The sequence below is a fragment of the Falco peregrinus genome, chromosome 6, assembly GCF_023634155.1.
Source record: "Falco peregrinus isolate bFalPer1 chromosome 6, bFalPer1.pri, whole genome shotgun sequence".
In the NCBI taxonomy this organism is placed as follows: domain Eukaryota; kingdom Metazoa; phylum Chordata; class Aves; order Falconiformes; family Falconidae; genus Falco; species Falco peregrinus.
Window position 1 is genome coordinate 35,967,706 of NC_073726.1, and position 21,869 is coordinate 35,989,574.

Consider the following 21,869-nt stretch of genomic DNA (forward strand, 5'->3'; position numbering starts at 1 on the left):
AACTGTTTAAATTAACCTGGCTGATTCTGCCTGAATGATTCACCTGATTGTGGAGACTCCTTAGGAACGGAGTCAAACACTGGGCTATGATGCTTTTGATGCTATACATAACAATGAGCCTGCCTCCTTGTAGCCAGGTTTGCTCTAGGACCTGATAGTTTCTGAACTACTGGAACGCTCCTGCCACCCCACCTGCTCTGACATTCCCCTGCCTTTATCAGCTGTGGCTTTTCACAGCTTAGTTTGAGTTTATCTTCCTGCCCTCTGATGGCAGGGGTACATTCCCACTCCTCAAAAGCTATCCAAAACTCTTGGTGGATTCTCAGGTAGGGAGATGTTCCTGACTGAGTGTGAGAAATGTGGAGTAACATCAGTCAGCTGAGACACAGCACACCTCCATGTGGGAGGCTCGTTGCCCGTGGTCATGAACAGGAGCCCTCTCTCTTTTTTGCTTTTCCCCTAGCGTCTGGCCACCCTGCAAGATTGTTTCTTGGGCATCAGCAATCTGTAGTGAGCGTGGCAGTTGCTGTCCCTCTTATCAGTTTTCCCAGACTGAGGAACAAAGTTCTGAATGAGCAGTACTGATGTTTCAGAAAGCAATTCCTTATCATGGGTGTGAGATGACTCAGTTACTGGAGGTCACAGCCTCTTCTGTCACTGGGGAGCAGGTTAAGCAATGGTTCTGCTGTCCTACAGTCAGATCTGGGGGAGAGATTTCCTTGGGTAGGTGAAGGTACTACTAAAGTGTTTCAAATTGGTGTGCAAGATGTGTTTAAGTTGTGGCATACATTTTTTACTCTTTTTACAGCATTTGTTAATACTCTTTGAACTTAATTTTTAGAGAGACAAATCAGGGAAAGATGTATCCTGAATATACATACCATTAGATAGACATCATAGAGATTAATTCTCTTAGACTCAGTTATGCATACAAAGTCTATTATAAAATATTTAAAGACTTTTGTGACACTAATGAATTACAGTTCATTTAAGTCTTTCACCCACTGAGTCAAAAAATCCCATTAGTTCTTCATTTACTTTTTAGTGTATTTGTCCTTTAAGTGAAGAGGTACAAACCCACTTCATTTACTCCCTTACAAAAGGTCAGCATGGCCAGTTCTCCTTCAGCTCCTGCTTTTTATCTAGGTTTCCTCCTGAGAAATCTGGAATGCTGGAAACCCATCAGGTAACCCACCCAGGGTCAAACAGTTTATAGCTAATGGGCCAGAGCTACAGCTGCTCCTTTTGCCATGGGATTCCCAAGGAGCTCCACAGGAGCATCCCGAGTGTGGAGCAGCTGCAGATTTGGGCTGTGAGCCAGCAGTGGGACCAGACTCCTGTGCTGTGAGCGCAGTGGAATAACCTTGCTGCGCTGAGGTAGCAGATTGCACGGAGAGCTGCACCCTGCTAGAGTGGCAGTGCTGTTGGAGTATGTCTAGGAACAATTTTTGCAGAAAAGTTTGGCAAGATTTCCAGCTTATCTTTGAAAGCCCTGATTTTTAAGTTGCTCACTAAACACCAGACTGACACTTATAAACCTTGTTAAACTGTCAATACCTGCAATACTTTTAAGCCCAGATCATGAAACACTGTGTGAACAAACACACACAGAGACACAGACACAGACAGACACAGACACAGACGCACACACACACTCTACAAGGTTTGTTTCTGTAGTTTAGCAGCAGAGGATGAAAGATTTCCATTCCGGTCCCTATGGTTATGACTTCCAAAGAAAACTCTTCTTTATTATGCTTTCTGTTCTGAAACAGTCAACTTGTCCTCTCTTCCCCAGGCCACGATCTCCTCCTCCTCCTCAGCAAGCCTTTCTACATGAATTCAGCTTCATGAGGACTTTCTGTGTTTGGGAGGCTGATGGACACAAGGAGTTTGCTTGATATATTGACTGTTCAAAAGAGCAGGCTAATGGGTACTTAAGCAGACTTTGGAGCATGAAGTACCCATGTAAAGTGCTAGACGGTCCCTGCAGTTACACAGGTCCAGTGAGCAGCCAGTCAGCTTTAAACGGAGTAACTCTTTCCTCTATAGAAACTCCCAGTCCTCTTACACAATGTTCCCAAAGGGGAAAAAAGGCCACCTTGAGATGGGAAGGAAAAACTCACTAGTTAAACAAGAAGTTTAATTAAAGCCATAGGGGATTTCAGTGAAAGGGAAATGCCAAGACCAGCGGAAACCAGAATTTAAGAAACTAATTTTTACTCAGCCTTGAGAACTGTCCTGAAAATACACAACTAAGAAAGGAAAACAAATAGCTGAAAATTGGGAAAGCAATGTCTACTGAACTGTGGTCACGGAAACACAAGACAACATACTTTATTCTGAATAATATATTGCAGTTAGACCAAGGATACATGTGCCCTGTTTCTACTACAAATCTCTGTTTGGAAACTTAGTGAAATTCTGGTAATTTAATAGCCCAACCAAGTCCCCACACTGCAACAAAGACCCAAATAAATGATTTTACAATTATTATCACATAATCCCCAGGAGTTCCTCAGGAGTTCTGGAAATTTTGGTGTGCACAGATGTTTTAGAAATGTACTATCAGCAGGGACCCAAAGATAATGAGATCACTTTAAGAACGTTCAGAATTATAGATAGGTAGATAAGGAGATTACTTTCGTCATAATGGTAATTTTTTACGTATGCACGTTTATGTGTGCATGTAATCTAAAGGTGACAGTGTCGGGGCTTCCCAGCTCACAAAGGCAAACCAGGAAATCAACCTGCTCTTTGCTCCTCCTGTGTCAAGTGTCAACATTCCCGATGCTGGTGCGTGGGTGCTGGGGCCGGAGATAAGCACTGGGGAGGAAGAGGCAGGACGGGAGCACTGCCCTTTTACCTGATGAGCCAGGTAGTTTCCAAGAAAGACCACGGGTCTTGTTTGCTTACCTTCAACCAGCCCGTGACTCCTGGTGAAGGATTATCTCAGCTGCCACAGAGAAGGTCTTAGATCATCTCACGTAGCATTAGGACCCCTGGGTCACACGCAGGCACACGGACCCACGGAGTGCAGGCAGGGTGCATGGCTGAGGTGGGTGTGCAAATAGCAGTGTTCAGAGTGCCATATACTGTGCAATGTGAACTGTGACAAAGCTGAGGACTGGGTGATTAATGCCTGACAAGAGCTATTTAATCTGCGCACGCTGCTGTGTAACTTTTTTTCTTTTCCTCTTTCTGTTTTATTGTTTAAAAAAGAAAAATGTTTTGCAAGGCCAGCGTGAAGCAGACAAAATCTGGAGCAAAGAAGGATTTTATGCGGTTGTCATATTTCTCAGCATCTTTGTCATTCTAGTAACTTGTTTAATGGTAAGTTTCCTTTTTACCTTTTTTTGCTGTTCTTTACTCCATGCTTTTCTCAGTCTGAAGGATAGAGTCACACAATCTTTTCATGACAGTTGTTTTCTCAAAGCTACTGAAAACTCAGCTACAAAGTAAGAGTCGTTCAGTCTCATAATGCTGTGAAGCCAAAGTTTGAGGAACCAAATTTCTTGATATATTTTGAGTCCAATTGAAGAATGTAACTAGAAGGAAGCTGAAGAAATAAATAATGAACTCTTAAATCAGCAGAGCAATTGTGTAGTGATGTGAGTAATGGCATCTCAACCTGCTTACTAAGGTCCCAGGATTCCTGAAGCTCTGTTAGCTGCCTATATTTCAATTTTATTAGATAATCAAAACAACACCACATTGATACAATATTGTCAGTGCACAGTGTTAAGAGTGTATGTCAGTCAGTATTCGTGTGTCAAATATAAACATTTTAAAATTTTAAACTGAAATGATTAGTAAGTACATGAAAGAGTGATCACATTTTGGACAGCTTTGCCATTCACGTTGTCTGATTTCAGTGGCCACATTTCTGGGCATTAGACATACTTCTAATACACTGAATATGAGATGTGCAAGGTTTGCACGAAAGATGAACAACACTACACCACCACTGACTTTCATAGGATAATTTCTGGATTTTTTCCAATGTTGTATCTCACATGTTTTCCTTCTCTGAATTGTATGTTTCTTCTGTAGTGCATAAATGAAAGGGTTTACTAAACTCCATGACAATTCTTAACATTTATGAACACATAATATTGGAGTCTTTTGAGATATTTTGCTCTCAAACACATTTAATCTTCTTTAAACTGGATGGATTTCCTGCTTGCAACCTTAAGATGGAAAGAATGTCTAAACTTAAGGTATTAATAAATGGTGACATTTTTAACAAAATCTTGTTTAAGCTTTTAAAATCTCCCAAAGATTTGAAAAGCACTTATTTTTTCACAAACACTGTCGGTTCATGTAATTTCTACTGCCTAGTCATCTCCATTTCTCCATGCCATCTCAGTCAAAAATAGGAGAGTAATTCTAGAAGTACTAATTTTTACTCAAATTCTTTACTTTGGAGGAGCAGATATTTTGGTCATTACTGACTATTTAACTAGAAGGGTATAGAAAATGTTGTTTGTCCTTGTTCTGGAACTACACAATATTTTCATTAATTATTTGGAATGCAGAGATGGTATTTAGAATTGTAAGCATTGTGGAGGACAGTATCAGAACTTTAAATATTCGTAAGGTGCTGGAGAAAAGGTGGGAAGTAACAAGAATGCTGCTTGGCAGGGACAAGAGCTCTAATTGCGTGTATCAATACAACATAAGAAATACATGGCAAAGCAACAGTTCTGTAGGAAAGGTTCCAGCAGTACCACAGAGCAGACACTGAAGTAAATGAGTAACATCACCTTGTTGGAAAAAATATACTTCTTGCCCTGGGGTGTATACAAGAGGATAAGATCTCCAAGATCTGCATTCAGCTTGGCTCTGGTAATAATTTGCTTATTGCTACTCTTTCTCTGTGGTCTCTGTCAAATACCACACTTGTGAAAAATGTTGGGCAGTTGTAGTAGAGAGGAGATACAAGACTGATCAGAAATACAGAAGACATGAAATAATTTTTGTTTATTTATGATAGAGCAAGGAGAAACATGATAGTTCTCAAACATGAAAAGATTTCAAAGGCTGTAGTAAGGAAGATAATACATTCTCCACTGGAGACTGGAAAAGAAGAAAAAATTTTGAAAGGGTGATTTGGCTGACTCCTTAGAAAGAACTTTGTTATCGCATGGGTCACTAGATCCCAGAGTGCATTGCTTGGGGGAAGCTCAGGAGTTTTCACCCATTAAGGTTTTAGCAAGCATCTGTCAGGAATAGTTTGGGTGTAGCTGATCTAGAGTTAGGGCAGAGGTAAATAATAGTAGAGTCCTCGAACTCCCTTCCAGATGGATTTACTATGATGCTGTGGTCTTTCCTGCAGGCATTCCCCTTTCCGTCCCCTCCCAAATCCAACCTGTATCTTTATGTGTGCAACTGTTCAGACTGTGTAAGTGGACATTGTCTCAGATTTTGCCAGGACCTGCTGATACATCGAGTATGTGCAATCTGTAAGGCTAAGAAACAGCTCACAATTGTTTTTCATCCCACTTTGTATGTGTCAGAGTGGCATATTTACGAAAAATAGGAATTCGTTATTTCAGATTCAGCCATTGCAGTCTATCAGACCATTCAGCTTTAGCATAAGGCATTAGGTCTCATCCTAAGTAGCTTTGGCTGTAGCAACCATAGAAGACCACCAAAATACAGCCCCTTTTTTAAAGTGTCAGGGTAGGCACCTGTTTGTCCATAGGTGGTTATTTGTAGTTTAGAGGATCCAAAACCAGAAGCGTAGCCTGCATCTGTAGATGACTTGGGAGGGTTCTTTGCAGTATGGAGTGGGAAGTACTTTGATGATTATGATGATCAACAGTGTTCAGTCTACGGCAGCTGAATTGCCAGTGTTACTGCTTTGTACCATGTAATTTCTACGGAAATTGAAAAGCATGCAGCCTTATCTCTTAACTGGCTTTTACAAATCATGATGCTTCCCTGTGCTGAGAGTGCACTGTGTGTTAACACTTTTTAGGCTTCTTAATGCTTGGCTGGAATTTAACAAATATCTGACCTATATACGTGAAAACCTGCAGTGCAGAGTATTCCTAAACAGTGTAATACAGTAGCACATTTGGATTTGTAAATTGTACCCCTGAGGTTGTTTTATTAATTTACTGAGCTAGTCCTCATTGTTGTGGTATGGGAACCTCTTGCATCTCAGGAGCAATTCATCACATGTGGAAGCCAACGTGTAGCTCATTGCTATCCTCATCATGGGCTGACCATGGGCTCACATCCACTGGGAACGTCGTGCGTCATTTATAAAGTTAGCCAAGCAAAGTGCTAAGTAAGAATAAATATTTTTAGCACTCCTATGTGTAAAACAGGTGTCTTTATTTCTTATTTTACATAGGTGGAAAAATAACTGAGCCATCACTTCATTTACTAAATAACACGGTATTTGACAGTGGATTAAATTATTTGCTATCAGATTTCTTACTAATTGTTCCTGTTTTAATAAACCAGTATGTTTGCATATCCTTTTTTTTTTTTTTTTACAAAAAACTATGTGCATACAAGTATCTGTTTAGTAGTCTGGAAATATCACCTTCAGATTATGAAATATTTGTAGTTAGTTGTAATGAGAGGGGTTTCTAAATGTTTTTCTTTTTCCCAATAAAAAAAATAATCAAAAAGTAGGATTTTTTCATTTAAAATAATGAAAGCCATGAACTTTGAGCAACTTGACTTGTGAAAGATGTCCCTGCTTATGGCAAGGAATTTGGACTTGGTGATCTTTAAAAGTCCATTCCAACCCAAACTATTCTATGAATCTATGATTCCATGAACTTTACCTTGCCAACAAATTGTAAGGATCTATATTTTTATTACTGTCTCCAGTGTTTTATGAGTTATGAACAGTTATTTGATGTTTTAGGGAGATAGTTACTTAAATGATAAATATTTTTTTACCTTCATGATTGTATTTTAGAATTTGTTTAACAAGAAGAACATTGAATAATGAAAAAATCCATTCCCACATCACATTTTCACATGACCTATCTCTTGTTCTTAACCTTGCAAGTTTCAGGATTCCTCAAGTGGTACAGAACTGCTGAAAGCACTTTGATTATAGAATTTATACAGCTAACAAATATGAGTCTCTCAACTTCAACTTTTGGCAGTATAAAGATTTACATCAAAATTAAAAGCATGTATTTTTATCGTACTGCAAGAGTGTTTAAGCCAACTCAAAATTAGGTGGCTTCTGTCTGTAAACTAGTCCTAGATTGTCTGAATTCCGGTATTATTCTTCTACAGAACTTTTTATAGTCTGTTCAAATCATGGTATCCAAATGCCTCCCAGTAATGCCTGAAATAACACGCCTCACATCTGTCACATTTTTGTTCATTCATCCCTTCCCCAGGTTTTGAGGGAAATTTTGTTACCTGATTTTCTTCTCATGTATACATGTGCACAATAGCTCTGCTCATGCAGAGATACACACGTAGGCTCACACACATGTTAATAAGTACTTGTTAGAGAGGACGCTTTTAATTAGAGTGAATTTTCTTATTATCTGTTGTTTCTGGGACATTTTACTATACAGTCCTGGGTACCCTAAATATCTCTAGGCAGATTTTCATATCACTGCTGCACATAACCATTGCCAACATCTTCATTCTGGAGACATAGTTATCTCGCTGGGATTTCCTTCCGATCTCTGAAGATGAATAAAAGCAGTTTCCACTGGTATTTTGAATGGGTAGGTAGGAGGTTCTGGCCCAGCTAGGGTGCAACATGTCAGCTTTCCTTTGCAGAAATCTGAGCAGAGATACAAAGGGTGAATGTCACGCTGCCAGCACCCTGTAATTCTTCCATATAAGCTGAGTCAAAAAGGAGGCAGAAAGAAGAGTTATTTTCCTTTTGGACTGTGACTTTGAACCCTAGGCTTAATACGTGAAAAATTACAAGTGACTCACCTTGTGTGTCCTTGTATGCCTCTTGATTAGCCTCACAATGAATATTCTGAGGTATTGGTAAAATGGCAGTTTTCCTAATTTAGCAGCTTCGTATCTGTTTCCATCCATACTGACAGATGTGTTTAAACAGATTTGAACTATGAGTACAACTAAGTTGTTCCCTCTGCAGAGCTTGGTAATAGGCTTGATCACTGTCTTTTTGGCCATTCTTGTTTGTTTGACTTTCACCTGGCATTCATTAAAAACACAACGGCCCTGACCACACTTTCTGAGGAAAGTATGTTAACTCTTAAATCAAATGTGGTCCTTTAGCTTTTTTTTCAATTTCTGCTGGTGGCAAGCTATCTTTTTTCCTAGTGTCTAATAATAGAGTATTAAAAAAGATATTAAATAATACTCATCCACGTTTTTGGAAATCAAAACCATAATTCCCTGGGTCTCCAAGGGACAAAACTTTGAGGTGTATCAGTGACAAGAAGGTATGGTTAACATTGTCATGACCATGAATGTCAGAGCTGTGTATCTGTGGGTTACCAGAAACAAATGAGACAAAAGCAGTCACTGGAGAAAAAGAAGGTTAAAATATTTCAAGGCCCTGTCTTATCTTTACTGATACCTGTGGCCTTGCTTCACAGTAGGGATGGTTTTTTCTGCAAAATAATGGCAAAGAGCAGCTTATCTTATCCATGCAATTTAATTCTGAACTCTGCTGAATGAACAGATGGATTACGTAGCTAAGTCTTGTTTAATGGGTGTATTGCTAATGTCATTAGGCCAGTTCCTAGCTAAACCTCTAAGGCTAATCCTTGGAAAAACAAACTCATCAGATACATCCAGTCTTCTCTGGAAGGCTATGGAGTGATAGATCTTAATGCAGTGCTAGCGGGGAAACAGCTGTCAAAGAGCTTCTGACTTGCACTGGAAAAATGCTTTGATACAGGCTTTGTCTTTATGGCTTTACAAACCAGGATTCAATCTGAATGTTTTACAGCAACAGATAAAGCACAGTAGAAGGTAGGAGGGTATCTGCAGACACCTTCAAAAAGCTGCGTAAGTGCCTATCACCCACCTCCCAAACAATACTTAGAACAGTAATTCTCATAAGTTTCATAGGTTGCAAGGCACGTTTTGAAAGTGGCACAACTACAGCTCAGAAATCATTTTTTGCATTCCCGTCAAGAGAGGTAAGATGTGTTAAATAGGTGTAACACAGGTTCCTCTGGAGGGACGCGTCCAAGCACACGCTGCCCGCCAGCCCTCACCGAGCTGCTGTGCAGCAATGTGGGTGTGGAGTTCAGGGGAAGAGGATCAGCACAACTACTGAGAAGCTTTTGCTGCAGATATCTGACATCCAAGTTCATAAGCAATAGGTGGAAAGAGAATCCTGGTATACCAGTATGTTCGGACATCAATGTCTCGATAACTGTAAAACACAATTTTTTGAACAGGTGCATAAATAGCTTCATAGGCCACACATTGCTTCAGCTTTATTCCAGAACAGGTTATGTTTCTCTGAGGATATTGAGAATATCTTTGTCCTGAGGAGTATTTCAGAGCAGTAGCAGTCTACCATTACAGAAGTGGCCTAGTAAAGTTACTCTGTTCAACCATCAGCTCCATGCAAAATGAGTAAGAGATTTTAAGAACATCTGTTCTAAAACAAATGGAGGCTGCTATAATTAGAGACTTGTACCTGCATATATCATGAGCATTTATTTTATTTTGGGCCATTGTCTCTCTTGTGTTAAATTCTTACAAATATTTCTGCAATTACTTTATTTATCAGTATTTCCCTCTTCACAGTGTCTTTTGTAACGGTTTTCCATTCCATGTTATTTGCCCCTTTAATAATACGACTACTGGTATTACAAATAATTACTGGCTCACAATGAGAACTGTTAAAATCCCTACTGCCCACATGTACACACTGGTTTATGTAATGGAATATTTATCCTGTTGTGGGAAACACAGTGACACAACTCGTGGCTCACCTTCTAGGAGTGAAAGCCACACTTACCCAGCATTTGTGATACCTTCCTTGCCTTGTTTACCAGGGTATTGAGATGGGGATTTCCTCTTTATTTCTGTAGGTTCTGTACAGATTAAAGGAGAAGATCCAGTTGTCACTGAGACAAGAGAAGGAAAAGAAGCAGGAGATCCACCTCTCACCCCTTCCCTTGCAGACATCTCAGTCTAAGACCACCAACAGCATGGTCCAGCCTCAACAGACTCCAAAGGTTGTCAATGTAGTAGTGGATCCTCAAGGCCAGTGTGTTCCCGAGCTCAAACCTCCCCTGTGTGTCAGTCCGTCTCCTTTCAGAATGAAACCTGTGGGGCTCCAGGAAAGGTAGGATGGTGCCTGGTGCATTCAGGATTTATTCTGTTTTGTTATACTGATGCTGCATGATTTCATGTGTGCATCTTCTGTCAATGAATGGGAGACTTTGCCATGCAGACAGCTGAGAAGTGGGATCATGGTGTCTTAATATCTGTCTCATGGGTATTCTCTCCTTTCCTTTTGTTTTCGTATGAACAAACGTCCAGAAGTTTGGGCTGAGATTGACTGCAGTACTGGAATTCTTTTTGCTAATTTGCTCTTCCCCTTTCCAACAATTACTCCAAAGAAATAATTTTTCATTTCCCATTGATTTGTTGCCTGTTTTGATCCTGGAGATCCTGGCAGAGGGCACAAGGGCTGATTATGTTTTGTCAGCAAAAATCTTTCTCATTGTCAGGGAGTACCTAGCACATGGGAAACTTAGAAAGAAGAAATATTCACACTGAGTGCATTTACCAATCTCATACAGTGTTCCCATTATTACCTTCAGATAATTTTTCTTCTTAAATCCAGCTTTCCATGATGGTTGGGATACAGTCCAAGGTCTACAGGCTTTACAAAAAAGAGGAAGAAGTGATTAGTAATGAAACCGCCCCTTGTGTGCTGCTCGTCAGAAATACTTGGGTACCAAACCTTGCCATTCATTCTACGTTTCAAAAACTGGGCCAGTGCTCTTCTTACAAAACTAGTTATTCTTCCCACGGGAGAATGCACACTGACATCTGTCTCTCCTGTGTTAGAAACCTATATAATTTCTTGCCTGATGGCTGCAGGCTGCTTTCATAAAGCATCAGTGCCCTGAATAACTAATGTAGCATGCAGCCGTGCAACTGAACTCTTCTACCCCGGCACAGATGATACATGAAAGAACAGACGCCATGCAGATATAATGGGGAAATCAGAATGAAAAGGAGACCAAATGCAGCCTTGTCTGTGAGGACAGTCAGAGTCGAGCAGTAGCCCTGATTCAGCTTGAACCATGGGATTTCAATGACAGAGATTTTATCAATGGCTTAATGAGGCACAGACAGAGCTAAGGGAGAGGGATGGTTCTTCCATGAGTAAAAGGTGCTGAAAGGCAGAGCTGTCACAAAATATATAGTGATATCACTGCAGCTACAAAAAATAAGGAATGGAGGAAGCAATTAAATACATTTTGATAGTTTCTTTCATTCCACAGCACGAGGATTGCATATTAGGTTTATAATACCTAGTACCTAACATAGCATATGTAATAGTTGAGAGGGATTGGGGTGAAGGAATTTGTAGAGGGAGTTTGTACTTAAGAATCGGGGAAGAAATTTTTCTGTTGCTCAAACAAAGAAAGCAAAACCTATTGATCTAGGATCTTAATTTCCACCACCACATATAGGAACTCAGCATTTAACACTCCTAAACCAAATTTCATTCTTTACAAAGGCAAAGTTATGAGTCAGATGTGTCAAAATGGAGAGCTGAGATACAAAGAGAAAAGTAAACCTGATGTTTGATCAAATAAAACAGGCATTTCAGCTTATTACTACGGTGAAAAAAAGTTGAAAGAACTGAGCACTTCAGTTTCTACTGTAAAAAAACACTAACAGGTCGTTCTGAAAAAGTGAAAGCAATTGTGATAACATCCCATTCTTCCATTCTTTTTGTCTCGTTTAACACAGTTACACTTTCTGAGCCCAAGTCCACTTCTGAGAACTGGTGGTTTAAGTTTATTTCAAGCTCAATGATACGAATGTCTGGGGATGTGAGGGAGAGAACTTTAGGGAATTGGTTGTCTTCTCTTCCTCTGACATAACCAGCTATTATTATGTATATTCCTTATTTATTTCCTATTTCCTGTATTATGAACAAATTTACACACATTTTGACAAACAGAAGCATAGGAGACAAGAAGTGATAATGCAGCAACACGTACTGGTTCGGTCATCATCTAATGACCAGGTATGTGGACAGTTTAAAACCCCTCTCCACCTTTCTGCCCCACAACAACCTTGCACTAGGCAAGCTTGGGCCATCCTCATTACACATGGGAGCATGGGTCTGCACACTGCAAGCAGCACACTGCACAAGACAGTCTGCTCACAGCCCTTTCTCCATAATATGGAGTGGGGTCAAGCCTGCAGGTCCCCCCCTGCTCATAGCCACAGCCTGGGGCACCCATACAAGAATGTTTGCTACCCTGATTTTGCTTTCTGCCAGGGAAAGAAGCTCTTGGTAGGATAGTGTGGATATGGGGAGTCCTTGACAAACTTATCATTGTGATTCCTTTGGCCGGATGGTTCCTAAGCAGTATTTTCTAACCATCCAAACTCCCTGGTTTGATTCCTTAATTGCGATCCATGGTCATGAAATGCCTAGTAGGGTCCAGACCAAACTGTATCTCTCCAAAGAGAAATCAATGGACCGTGGGCCAAACCAGGGAGGGAGCCAACCACTGTGCCTGGCTATCTAGATGGGAAGTTTGTGACAGAATCTCTGAAGGATGGGGCAGCAAAGTCAATGATGCCTGCCTCAGCCTGTCCCAGCTCTGCACACTAGGTGCTGCTTCAAGGAGCATATCTAAATGCAAAAATATGGTGGACCTGAGTTTTCACAAAGCACCGTATCATCTTCTGGCCCTCTGAGCCTTTCCATTTTTATTGGGAATAGCATTGGCTGTTATGGAGGCAGACAATTTGTTAATGGATAACTGTGCCTAGATCAAAATGTTTCTGGGAGTTTGTCCAGCTTCTTAAAATGCGTTGTGCTTCTGAATACGAGAGCCAAGTCCATGTGCATTTTTTTCTGCATATCTGGAAAGGCTCTTCCTCAGCTATTTCTATAAGACACAGCCTCCCCAGCAGATTATGCAACATTTGCACTATCAAATGTGCAGAATGACATTTTTACGTGACATGTCCATGGTCCATACACCAGTGCTTGGTGCCTTGCTGAAGGACGTTATGAGGGAGTCTGAGCGCGGGGAGGCTGACACCTGCAGCTGTGGGCAGCACTGCCACTTCCCCTGCGCTCACAGTCTACTCAGCTCTGGCATCAGGGTGGCCTGCATTTTTTATTCTTTGGCTGTAGCTCTTGGAGGAGGGACAGTGGTCATATAACCAAGATGGTAACTGACCCTGTGACCTCAGGAGGGGAGTTATTTTCCTGGATGTTGATCATGGATGCATACCCATGTGCAGCATGTGGTTGGGGAAAGGATGGAGTGGTGGTGGCCAGGAGTGGAGGATGGACTGACAGGTGTGGAGGTGAGAAGGATGTTTGAACAAAGAGGCACTGGCCCCTTTCTATTACAGTTAATGATAGATGGGGCAGGCAAGTGAAGGGCTCGCTTCAGAGCTTCCTGGCGTCCTCCAGGTCATTCAGTAGAGTGCTTCAAAGTTGTTCTCTTCTGGTGTTTTCACAACTGCTGCTCTTTTGCAGCAAAGACCTTCTCCATCAGCAACGCACACAGTGCTGTTACTGACCGGAGGAGCAGGAGAGCTAATGTTGTCCTGTGGGTGTCTTTGGTGATGAACTGTCACAACATCATAGTGCCGACACATGAATTTAGGATGTAAATAATCCTTCTCTCTTCCGTTATCACATAAATGAATATTGCACCAGTGTTTATTTTTCTGCTTAGGCTTTTACAGGTTTATATGCATAATATATACTTTTTCCTTCAGCAGAGTAAGGCTTCCTTTAATTCTGCTAGTTGGCCCAGAATTCATCTTGATAAGAATGGTCCCAGCCAAAATCAAAATCTGGTGAAGTGGGTTGTGATATTCTAAATTTCATTCTGACATGTCAGGCATTGAAAATTCTTAGTACAAGCAGCAAGTTGTTAAAACACAAGCATGGTGGAGATATAAATATAAATAAGTTACTACATCAGCATGATATTCACTTGTTCTACAACTAGATTTACTTTTTCTGCAGCCACTGCTGCTGTGAGTTTTAGTTCCAGTATTGTTTGTGCCTAGGACAACTGTATTTCAACTAACTGGTACAGAATGTACTGCTTTGTTCAAATTAGTTACTATCTAGCATGCGAAAGTACATGGAAGAAAAGAAAATGTGGAAAACAGCTCTTCTACTGTGTGTGTTAAAAAAAAAACAAACAGTGCTTTGGAAAGCTTTTGCAAACATTTGCATTCCATCCTAGCCACAAAGACCTAAAACTGTGGCTATTACACCTGAATAACCAGTGGGAAAAATCACAGCACAATGTTTTCTCTGTCTATTGCGTATTCATTGGAAAATTTTTCTGTCTAAAAGCGAGAGCTCCTCATGTTCACAAATCAGGATGCTATGGGCATGCAGGACTCTCATTCAGACCAAGTAATGTTTTACATGTGCTTCATGCTAGTTTTTTTTCTCTTTGCAAATAAATACAAGAGAGTGGATAATATAATAGAAGAAAAGGTTTGGCAAATAGAGCATAAACCTGGCAGATAAGTGAAATAACAAAATATTTTAATTTTTTTAAAATGTGAGATAAAAGCATTCTGTAATGGTATGGAAGCACTGCTGTGACACGGGAAAACAGAAGATAATCTGTGGAAGGGAAGGCAGGCAACGCCAGCATGAGCAAAACTGGAGGAGAGAGGACTGCTCACTGACATCGTTCAACATACACTATGCAAACAGGTCTGCAGCCTCCAGAGAAAATCAGCAGGAATCAGAATAGAGAATAGTAGTAGGGGGAAATCACCTAAATCAGTGCCAGGTGTAACTCCCTACAAATGTAACAGGTAGGACTAAATCTTGGCCTGACCTTGACCATGAGAACCGTGTGTGATGTTACTCTTCCCCACAAAGCAGGGCAATGCTATAAAAACTATGTCACAGTTAACAGGCTGTAAGCAGTTTTTCTTACCATCCTAAAGATGCCTGTAAATTGACAATAGAATTCTTTGTTCCTGTTCTAAAAAGTATTCAGTGGACATACAGTGAGTATAGCTCACTGTAAGTGTAATAAAAGTTAAAATAATGTGCATTATAAAGCTGCTAAATGCTCACCTCTGTCCACTTCCTTATAAGATGAGAAAGAAGGATAGTCTGGTGGAAAAGAAAGGCAATATATTTTTAAATAATTTAAAAAAACTTAATCAGATAACCCATAGTAGTCTGTGGAACTCACTGACAAAAGACAAAGTTTGAATCAGGAATGTGTTAGCAAGAGGTACTTACACATATAGTCGCACAGTAACAGAGAGCAGTTACTGTTCTCGGTCTGCCTTTGGCATCCTTCCTCAGAAACATCTTGTGTTTGACAGCTTTATAGAGAAAATCATGGACAGTTTGGGCTTCAGGTTTGGAGGTGGAAAAAAATTCCCATGTTGATATTGATAACTATTCTCTTTTATTAGTTATTCTGCATAGACAGATTCAACTATTGTTCTGGCCACCTCTACAGTTTCTATGCCCTGTCAATTGCCATCTGGATGCCAAATGCTGTGGGTGACAAACACTAACTGTAATACCTGTTTTCCTGGTGTTAGAAAAGCAGGATCTATTAAAATGAGTCACTATTTTGACAATACTGTATACCAAATAAAACCTCAAAAGAAATGTTGGAACCAAGCTAAAGCACCCGATGTGCTCTTTACCTCATTAATATAATGGCAGCTGCATCTCAGGATGCCACTGTTCAATCCAAACTCCACTCTAATAGATGAGAGAAATTTCCAACGATTCTCTCTGGTTCTGCTCTGCTTTTTAGGTCACAGAGCACAGTTGCTGCAAATATAATTACAGTGTTGCTGATCTGTTATCTTTATACAAAACCATCCATTGTGAGTAATCATTTTGAGTAATGCTTAAGAGGGTAGCACCTTGCAGTTGGACTACTGTAAACATGCCAGGTTTTGTAGTTTATGACACAAGCATGGGAACTTAATATGTTTACAGGAAGGGGCCTTGAATTTCCTGGCTAAAATATACTAGCTTTGCACAGATTTGGAGGGTAAATTTACCCTATTGTGCAGAGCGGAATATGCTTTCTGCATTCTTCATTTGAAACCTGGGGATTGTTTTCAGGAAAATGTCAGTGTATTTGTTCAAAATACAGCTATGCATCAACACAAAAGTACTAGCTGGAGAACAATTTTACAGTGATTTCCTATCAGAAGGAATCTGCAAAGCACCACCGACCAGTAAACTGGAATTTTTGTGCTTCGGTCCATCTCTGCCACCAAGTCATTAAAGCACTTTGGACATGGCACATAAACCTCCTGTAGCCATGCTCCCAACCACTGGATTGAGGGTGGCTGCTTGGCATGTCTGTCTGAAGGGATGTAGTGAAGATGAGAACCTTATCCAGAAGTACAGTAAAAGTCTTGCATGAAACTATTTGTCCACATCATTTCAGAAGAGTGAGAGAATACCAATAAAAATAAAAATCCAAAAACTTTCTGAAGGACCTAAAAATGCACTTTTCTCATTTGTCAGACCTCTCAGCTATATTCTGTCCTGATCTATAAGATGCAGTAATAAATTCCATACACCCAGGAACACTTATTGCACTGAGGCCAGCTGGCTGAGATTAATTTGTGTCCATACTGCCAAGCTCCCAAAAGAGCCAGGGCTGGATGCAGACTGCCTACCAGGAATGGCTTGTGCATGTGCTGGTTCCCAAATGGTGCCAGTGAATTGCTTTGGCATGCTCTCGTTGGCAAAAGCTAAAAACAAACCAGGGCTGCAAGGCTTGCTATGTAGCAGTATCATTTACCAAGTTTCAGTGCCTGGGATTGTTCCCCGGTGCTGTTTAATTTCTTTTTCTAGATGTAGCTTGCACATGCAATGTGCGCAGCTGGTGTGGCAACTCTCATGAGGGGAGCAGTCCTGCTCATGGGCAGCTGCTCACGGGCTGTGCCTTTTAATAACGTTCCTTACGGCGCAGGGTCTCCCCGCAGCCTGGCGTTGTGGCTTCCCTGTTCCTCAGGCCATCTCGGCTGTCTGGACAGCCACACTGCGACTGCTGGCACCTGTTCTCTGGGCGACAGGGTGAGAGCAAGGGCTGAAAACTTGGGCTACCAAGGTGGGATAAACTGGTCTGAGAAACAGGGAACATAAAGTGGGATCCAGCTCCAAGGGTCGCCTGCCCAGTGCCTGAGAAGTCTTGTTTTAGCACATAGATTCATGACTAGAGACAGAGTAACGCATTACCTCCAACTTGCATCCGTGTGACATTTCTGTTAGTGCACGGTCAATCTGAAAACTTTTTGCAAGCACTGGACCTCTGAGTTGCACAAACGCCTGTTCTGTCCAACCCAATACAGACGTCTTTGCTTATCTGCAGGGTAGGAAGAGGGCAGGAATGTGAATTGTCCCCTTGCTTCGGAGGGGAAGTGAACTCGGGCACCAGCCTAACAAAGACGCTTTAAAAACCACGTTTTAACTGTTTGACTCCTGGCTGGTTGGGAAAGTGTTTTGGTTGTGGTTAGAGCTCTTTGAAGCAAAACTCTGTGGGAGTTATGATCTAAATAAATAGATGCGAATAACTATGTAGCATCGCCCAAACTTACACCCACAGTCCGTTTCCCTGTGTCGCTATCACATTTTGCAAATAACTTCAGATTAGCGTGGGTAGATGATACGTTTCTGCTCCTAGCTCCCTCTCTGCTTTAAATTGTCCCACATCCCTTTTTTTCTTTTTGTACAAAGAACTGAAAACTCTTCAAAGCATGTTACATTAATTTCTGGGAGCGGATAATTCAGGCAAATTAGCCCACCCTAGTTCAGGTAAATTCTGGTGCAGCTTCATAGCCATCTTCTCTCAGGTTCCAGGGAGTGCTCCATTTAGCACGCAGCCCATGCCTACCCTTGGTTTTGCTTTTACTGTCTCAGAGGTTTAGTCAAGATTTTTGTAATAATTTTGTTGTATTCCCAGGTCTCTTATCTGGCATTTATTCTTGTTACTCCAGTTGCTACTGGTTTTAGCTTGTACACAGGAAACCGCAGTGCCAATCAGTGTCGTTCCCAAGGTGACAGGAAACCCTATTTGGTCGGATGTTGATTGTGCTTGTCTTTACTGCTCCACCCATAGCATTTTCTTCCTTTTTGGCTTAAGTTAAGACAAATTAATCAGTGGCCGCCATCTGGTAGACAGTTTTGGAGGTTTTGCAGTGATTCGTCCAGCTGATCTTTTGAAAAGTCACACACAGCACAAGAAGCTGAGGGGAAATAGCCATGTGAATATTTAAATGCTTCTTGAGCCCTAGAATGACAGGGGCTGTTGTTGCCCTGGACACCCGAGTAATTGGAGTTGTGTAACTCCCTTGTCTCATCCAGCAGCAAGTTTTGGTTTTTTAAGTGCTGCTTGGTCAGAGGGTTAAACTGTTGCAGCTTTCCTGCAATTGATTTCCTCAGCTCCTCTCTGCCTCTACTCCATTTCTATGGTTGACCATCTCAGGCAGGGTTTCTGTGACTGCTTCACCAGCTGTCCTACTGTGCAGGCAGAGTGGGACATCTGCGAAAGTGAGGAGATGCACATTAGCTGAGCTTGAATGCTCCAAGTATCTCGGCTCAGCCTGTAGCAGGATGTGTCCATCTGTGACTTTTGCAACCAAATATATCACCTTTTCACATGGGTGGGTTGGAAATGTCGTGCTAAGGGACAAAGAGCAGGAGAAGATCACCATTTTCTTTATGAGACTGAGTTGTAAGCAAGATGCGGTACATTGCATCTCATGAGCCCTTGATAGAACGCACAGTTACTGGTTTCAGCAAAACAAAGAACTGCTGTAGAAGGAAGCACCCATATCAGATATACAGTTTTATATTTACAAGGAATGTTGATTTCTCAGATCTGGGGGGCTTTGACAAATGCTAATGCTTCAAATTAAAACACAAATATTCACCTTCCTTTTTGTTTTGGAACTGATCTTGCTGTTCCTTCTGGCCAACTTTTCTGTAGGGCAGCCTAAAGCTGAATTTAGTTCAGTTCCTCTTAATTTAAAATGTTAGGAACTGACACAGAACACAGAGAAAGACAAACAAGAAAAACATCAAAGTGCCTTCAAAACTGCAATATAAAACACCCAAGTGTATCTTTGAATTGGCATGAAGTACATGTACTTCATGCAAGAAGCCATGTACTGGATAGTACTTACAGCTTATATTGTAGCCATCAGTTAATATTCCAGTCCATGACTCTCTTCTTTGAGTACAATCATAATTAATTTTGTTTCTGTGCATTGTCAAGAGGACACTGGAAAATTAAAAGTTGACAAGTTATACTGCTTATTTTTGGAAAAATCCAGTTCTGGAAATTCAGCAGAGATCTCTTACGCAGTCAGAGCTAGTATGTACAGAAAACTTAACATTGCTACCTAGCAGAAGTATCTCTTGTTTGCAGATCTGTGGGTCAGACTATTCCTCAGCTTTTGTGGGAAATTCTCTTTAGCACTTTTATTAATATAGCATCTGAGAGCCTGGGTCATAGACCAGGACCCCTCTGTGCAAGGCTCCATATGCACACAAAAATGAAATGATCCTCTGTCCAAAAAACTTACAATCTAGACATCAGACAAGGTAGTAATGCATACAGTCAGGCAAGCCTCAGGAAAGGAAGAAGTAATAGCATCACGGCAGAGAAGAGGATGCCGGGAGTATGCTATGAGAATGGCTTAGCCCAAGAAACACTGCCCCGAGGCAGTAGCTGATTTCATACGACACTGACATTTCAGCCAGGTTCTTGCTAGAGTTGTTTGTCAGCTTTGATACCACCACATCTGAGATGATGCATCAGTTAGGTTTGACTTTGAACCTTAGCTGAGTACAGCCAAGAGATTACAGGAACTCTTTTTACGATTTGCATACTAAGGCAAGTAAGACATTAACTGGTTAAGTGACTGATCCAAGACGATATTGCAGATCAGGACCCTATCTTCATAAATTATCTGGACTTTTGAACTCTTCGTTCAGTTCTCTAACCAGGGGAGTCTGTAACAAGCTACAGCAGTGATATTTCTTTCTGGGACAGGGACTTCCCTTATGTTCCCTATCAAAGAATATACTTTTGACGCTTAACAAACAGTGTATTGTTGTTACTAATTTATGGTAGCTATAATTATCCCTGTTATGTTAATATTGTGGTTTGATAACAGGAGCAAAACAGAACACGACGACTTCAAATGCCTGCTCAAATATGCGATAGGCATCAGAAGGGGAAGTACTGTATATAACTCCCACACAGAAAAATGTCGTTAAGTACAATGTTTCTCTAGGGAACTCGGTCCCGGTGCTTTGGGGTAACTAGTAGCAGCTCCCTGGAAAGCCACGCTGCCAGCCAGAGATGGGGACAGTGCTGGGCAGGAGGCAGCTGAGCCTGCCCCTCTTCCCCGGGCTGGTGCTTCCGCTTCCCACCATCCCCGGCAGCCGCATCTCCTGTCTTCAAGATGTCTCAAATCCTTCCTGAGCTGTAGTAAATTCCACAGGAGGACTGCTGCATAGTCCAGAGGCTTTCCGTTCCTTTCCCTGGATTTGATAGTGGATGTAACAGTGCGCCCTTACAACAAATGAAGGAAAACAATCAGAACAGCAGGAAAGTACGCAACAGCTAATAAATCCAATTTGCGTGGTCTTGTTTCACTTTAGGCTCTATTTAGCTTGTTTTGCCTCGGTGGTTTTACGGAGGTGTCTGGGAAGAGAATTTGGCCCACAGAGCACAATACTGAATAGGTTTGCGAAAGAAGGACCCATTGTGAAAAGCAGAAAGCTGGTATTGTAATTAATCCCAAAGGTAATCCTCTGGCTACAGGGAATGCATTTGCAGTTTACGGATAAGATCAGAATAAAATACATGTTTTCTGCTTCATCAGAAGGATTTTCCCAAATGCAGATGGCCTAAATACCCCTCTAGTCCCCACATCTATTGTTCACTGTTGTCCTGGGACAGTGTGGAGGTCATAAGGTGGGCTAAGGAAGCTGTCTGAAGGGAAAACCCCAGAAAAGAAGACACCAGACACAAAGATGTGGAAGCAACCTTGGTTCACGACAGTCCTAAACTATGGATTGCCAGAAGCTAGAGGGCATACTAAAAATAAGTAATGGTGTTAATTAAGTAATGGGTGATTCCTGCTTGCTTTGTTCTTGCATTCTTTCCCTAAGCCTCCTCTTGCTGGCCATTGTTGGAAACAGGATATTGGGCAACCTTTGGTCTTACACAGTACACCAAGTTTACGTTCATATTTCTACACCACTCCCTTCAATATATGCTAATCTGACCCGTGTTACATCATCAGCTGTATGGAGCCTTGTGTGTTGGGAATGTTTGTACTGAGATAGATGGGGTGGAAGCTGAGCTGGGAGGGAGTTTGGTTTATCCTTCAGATATGACTTCTCCTTCTTTTTCTTTATTTCATAACGCAATGTGCATTTAGAGTAACAGTGCTTTTATTGGAGTCCTCACATTTCCCTCCTCCATTCAGATTCAAAGAAGTAAATTTAAATAAAGTGATTTAAGTTCCTTAATGTCATGATTCCTTTGCTAATACAGAACTATGAATCTGAAGCAATTATAATTATTTCACTCTGAAATTTCCAGTCTGTACTGACTCATTCATGGTGCATATGAGGAAGAGTGGATCGAGAAAGCCTTCATTCTGGTCTGTGTCTTCAT

General features: G+C 41.2%; 1 protein-coding gene across 3 annotated transcripts in view; it reads left to right on the plus strand.

Moving 5' to 3' along the window:
• PTPRR (protein tyrosine phosphatase receptor type R) overlaps window positions 1-21,869 on the plus strand; it is a 148,022-nt gene that overhangs the window by 80,509 nt on the left and 45,644 nt on the right. For all 3 annotated transcript variants that reach the window (XM_055809017.1, XM_055809016.1, XM_027793446.1), the window contains 2 exons: window positions 3,220-3,330; window positions 10,023-10,279. In XM_055809017.1, coding sequence (XP_055664992.1) covers window positions 3,220-3,330; window positions 10,023-10,279 — 368 coding nt within the window. The remainder of the gene's footprint in view (window positions 1-3,219; window positions 3,331-10,022; window positions 10,280-21,869) is intronic.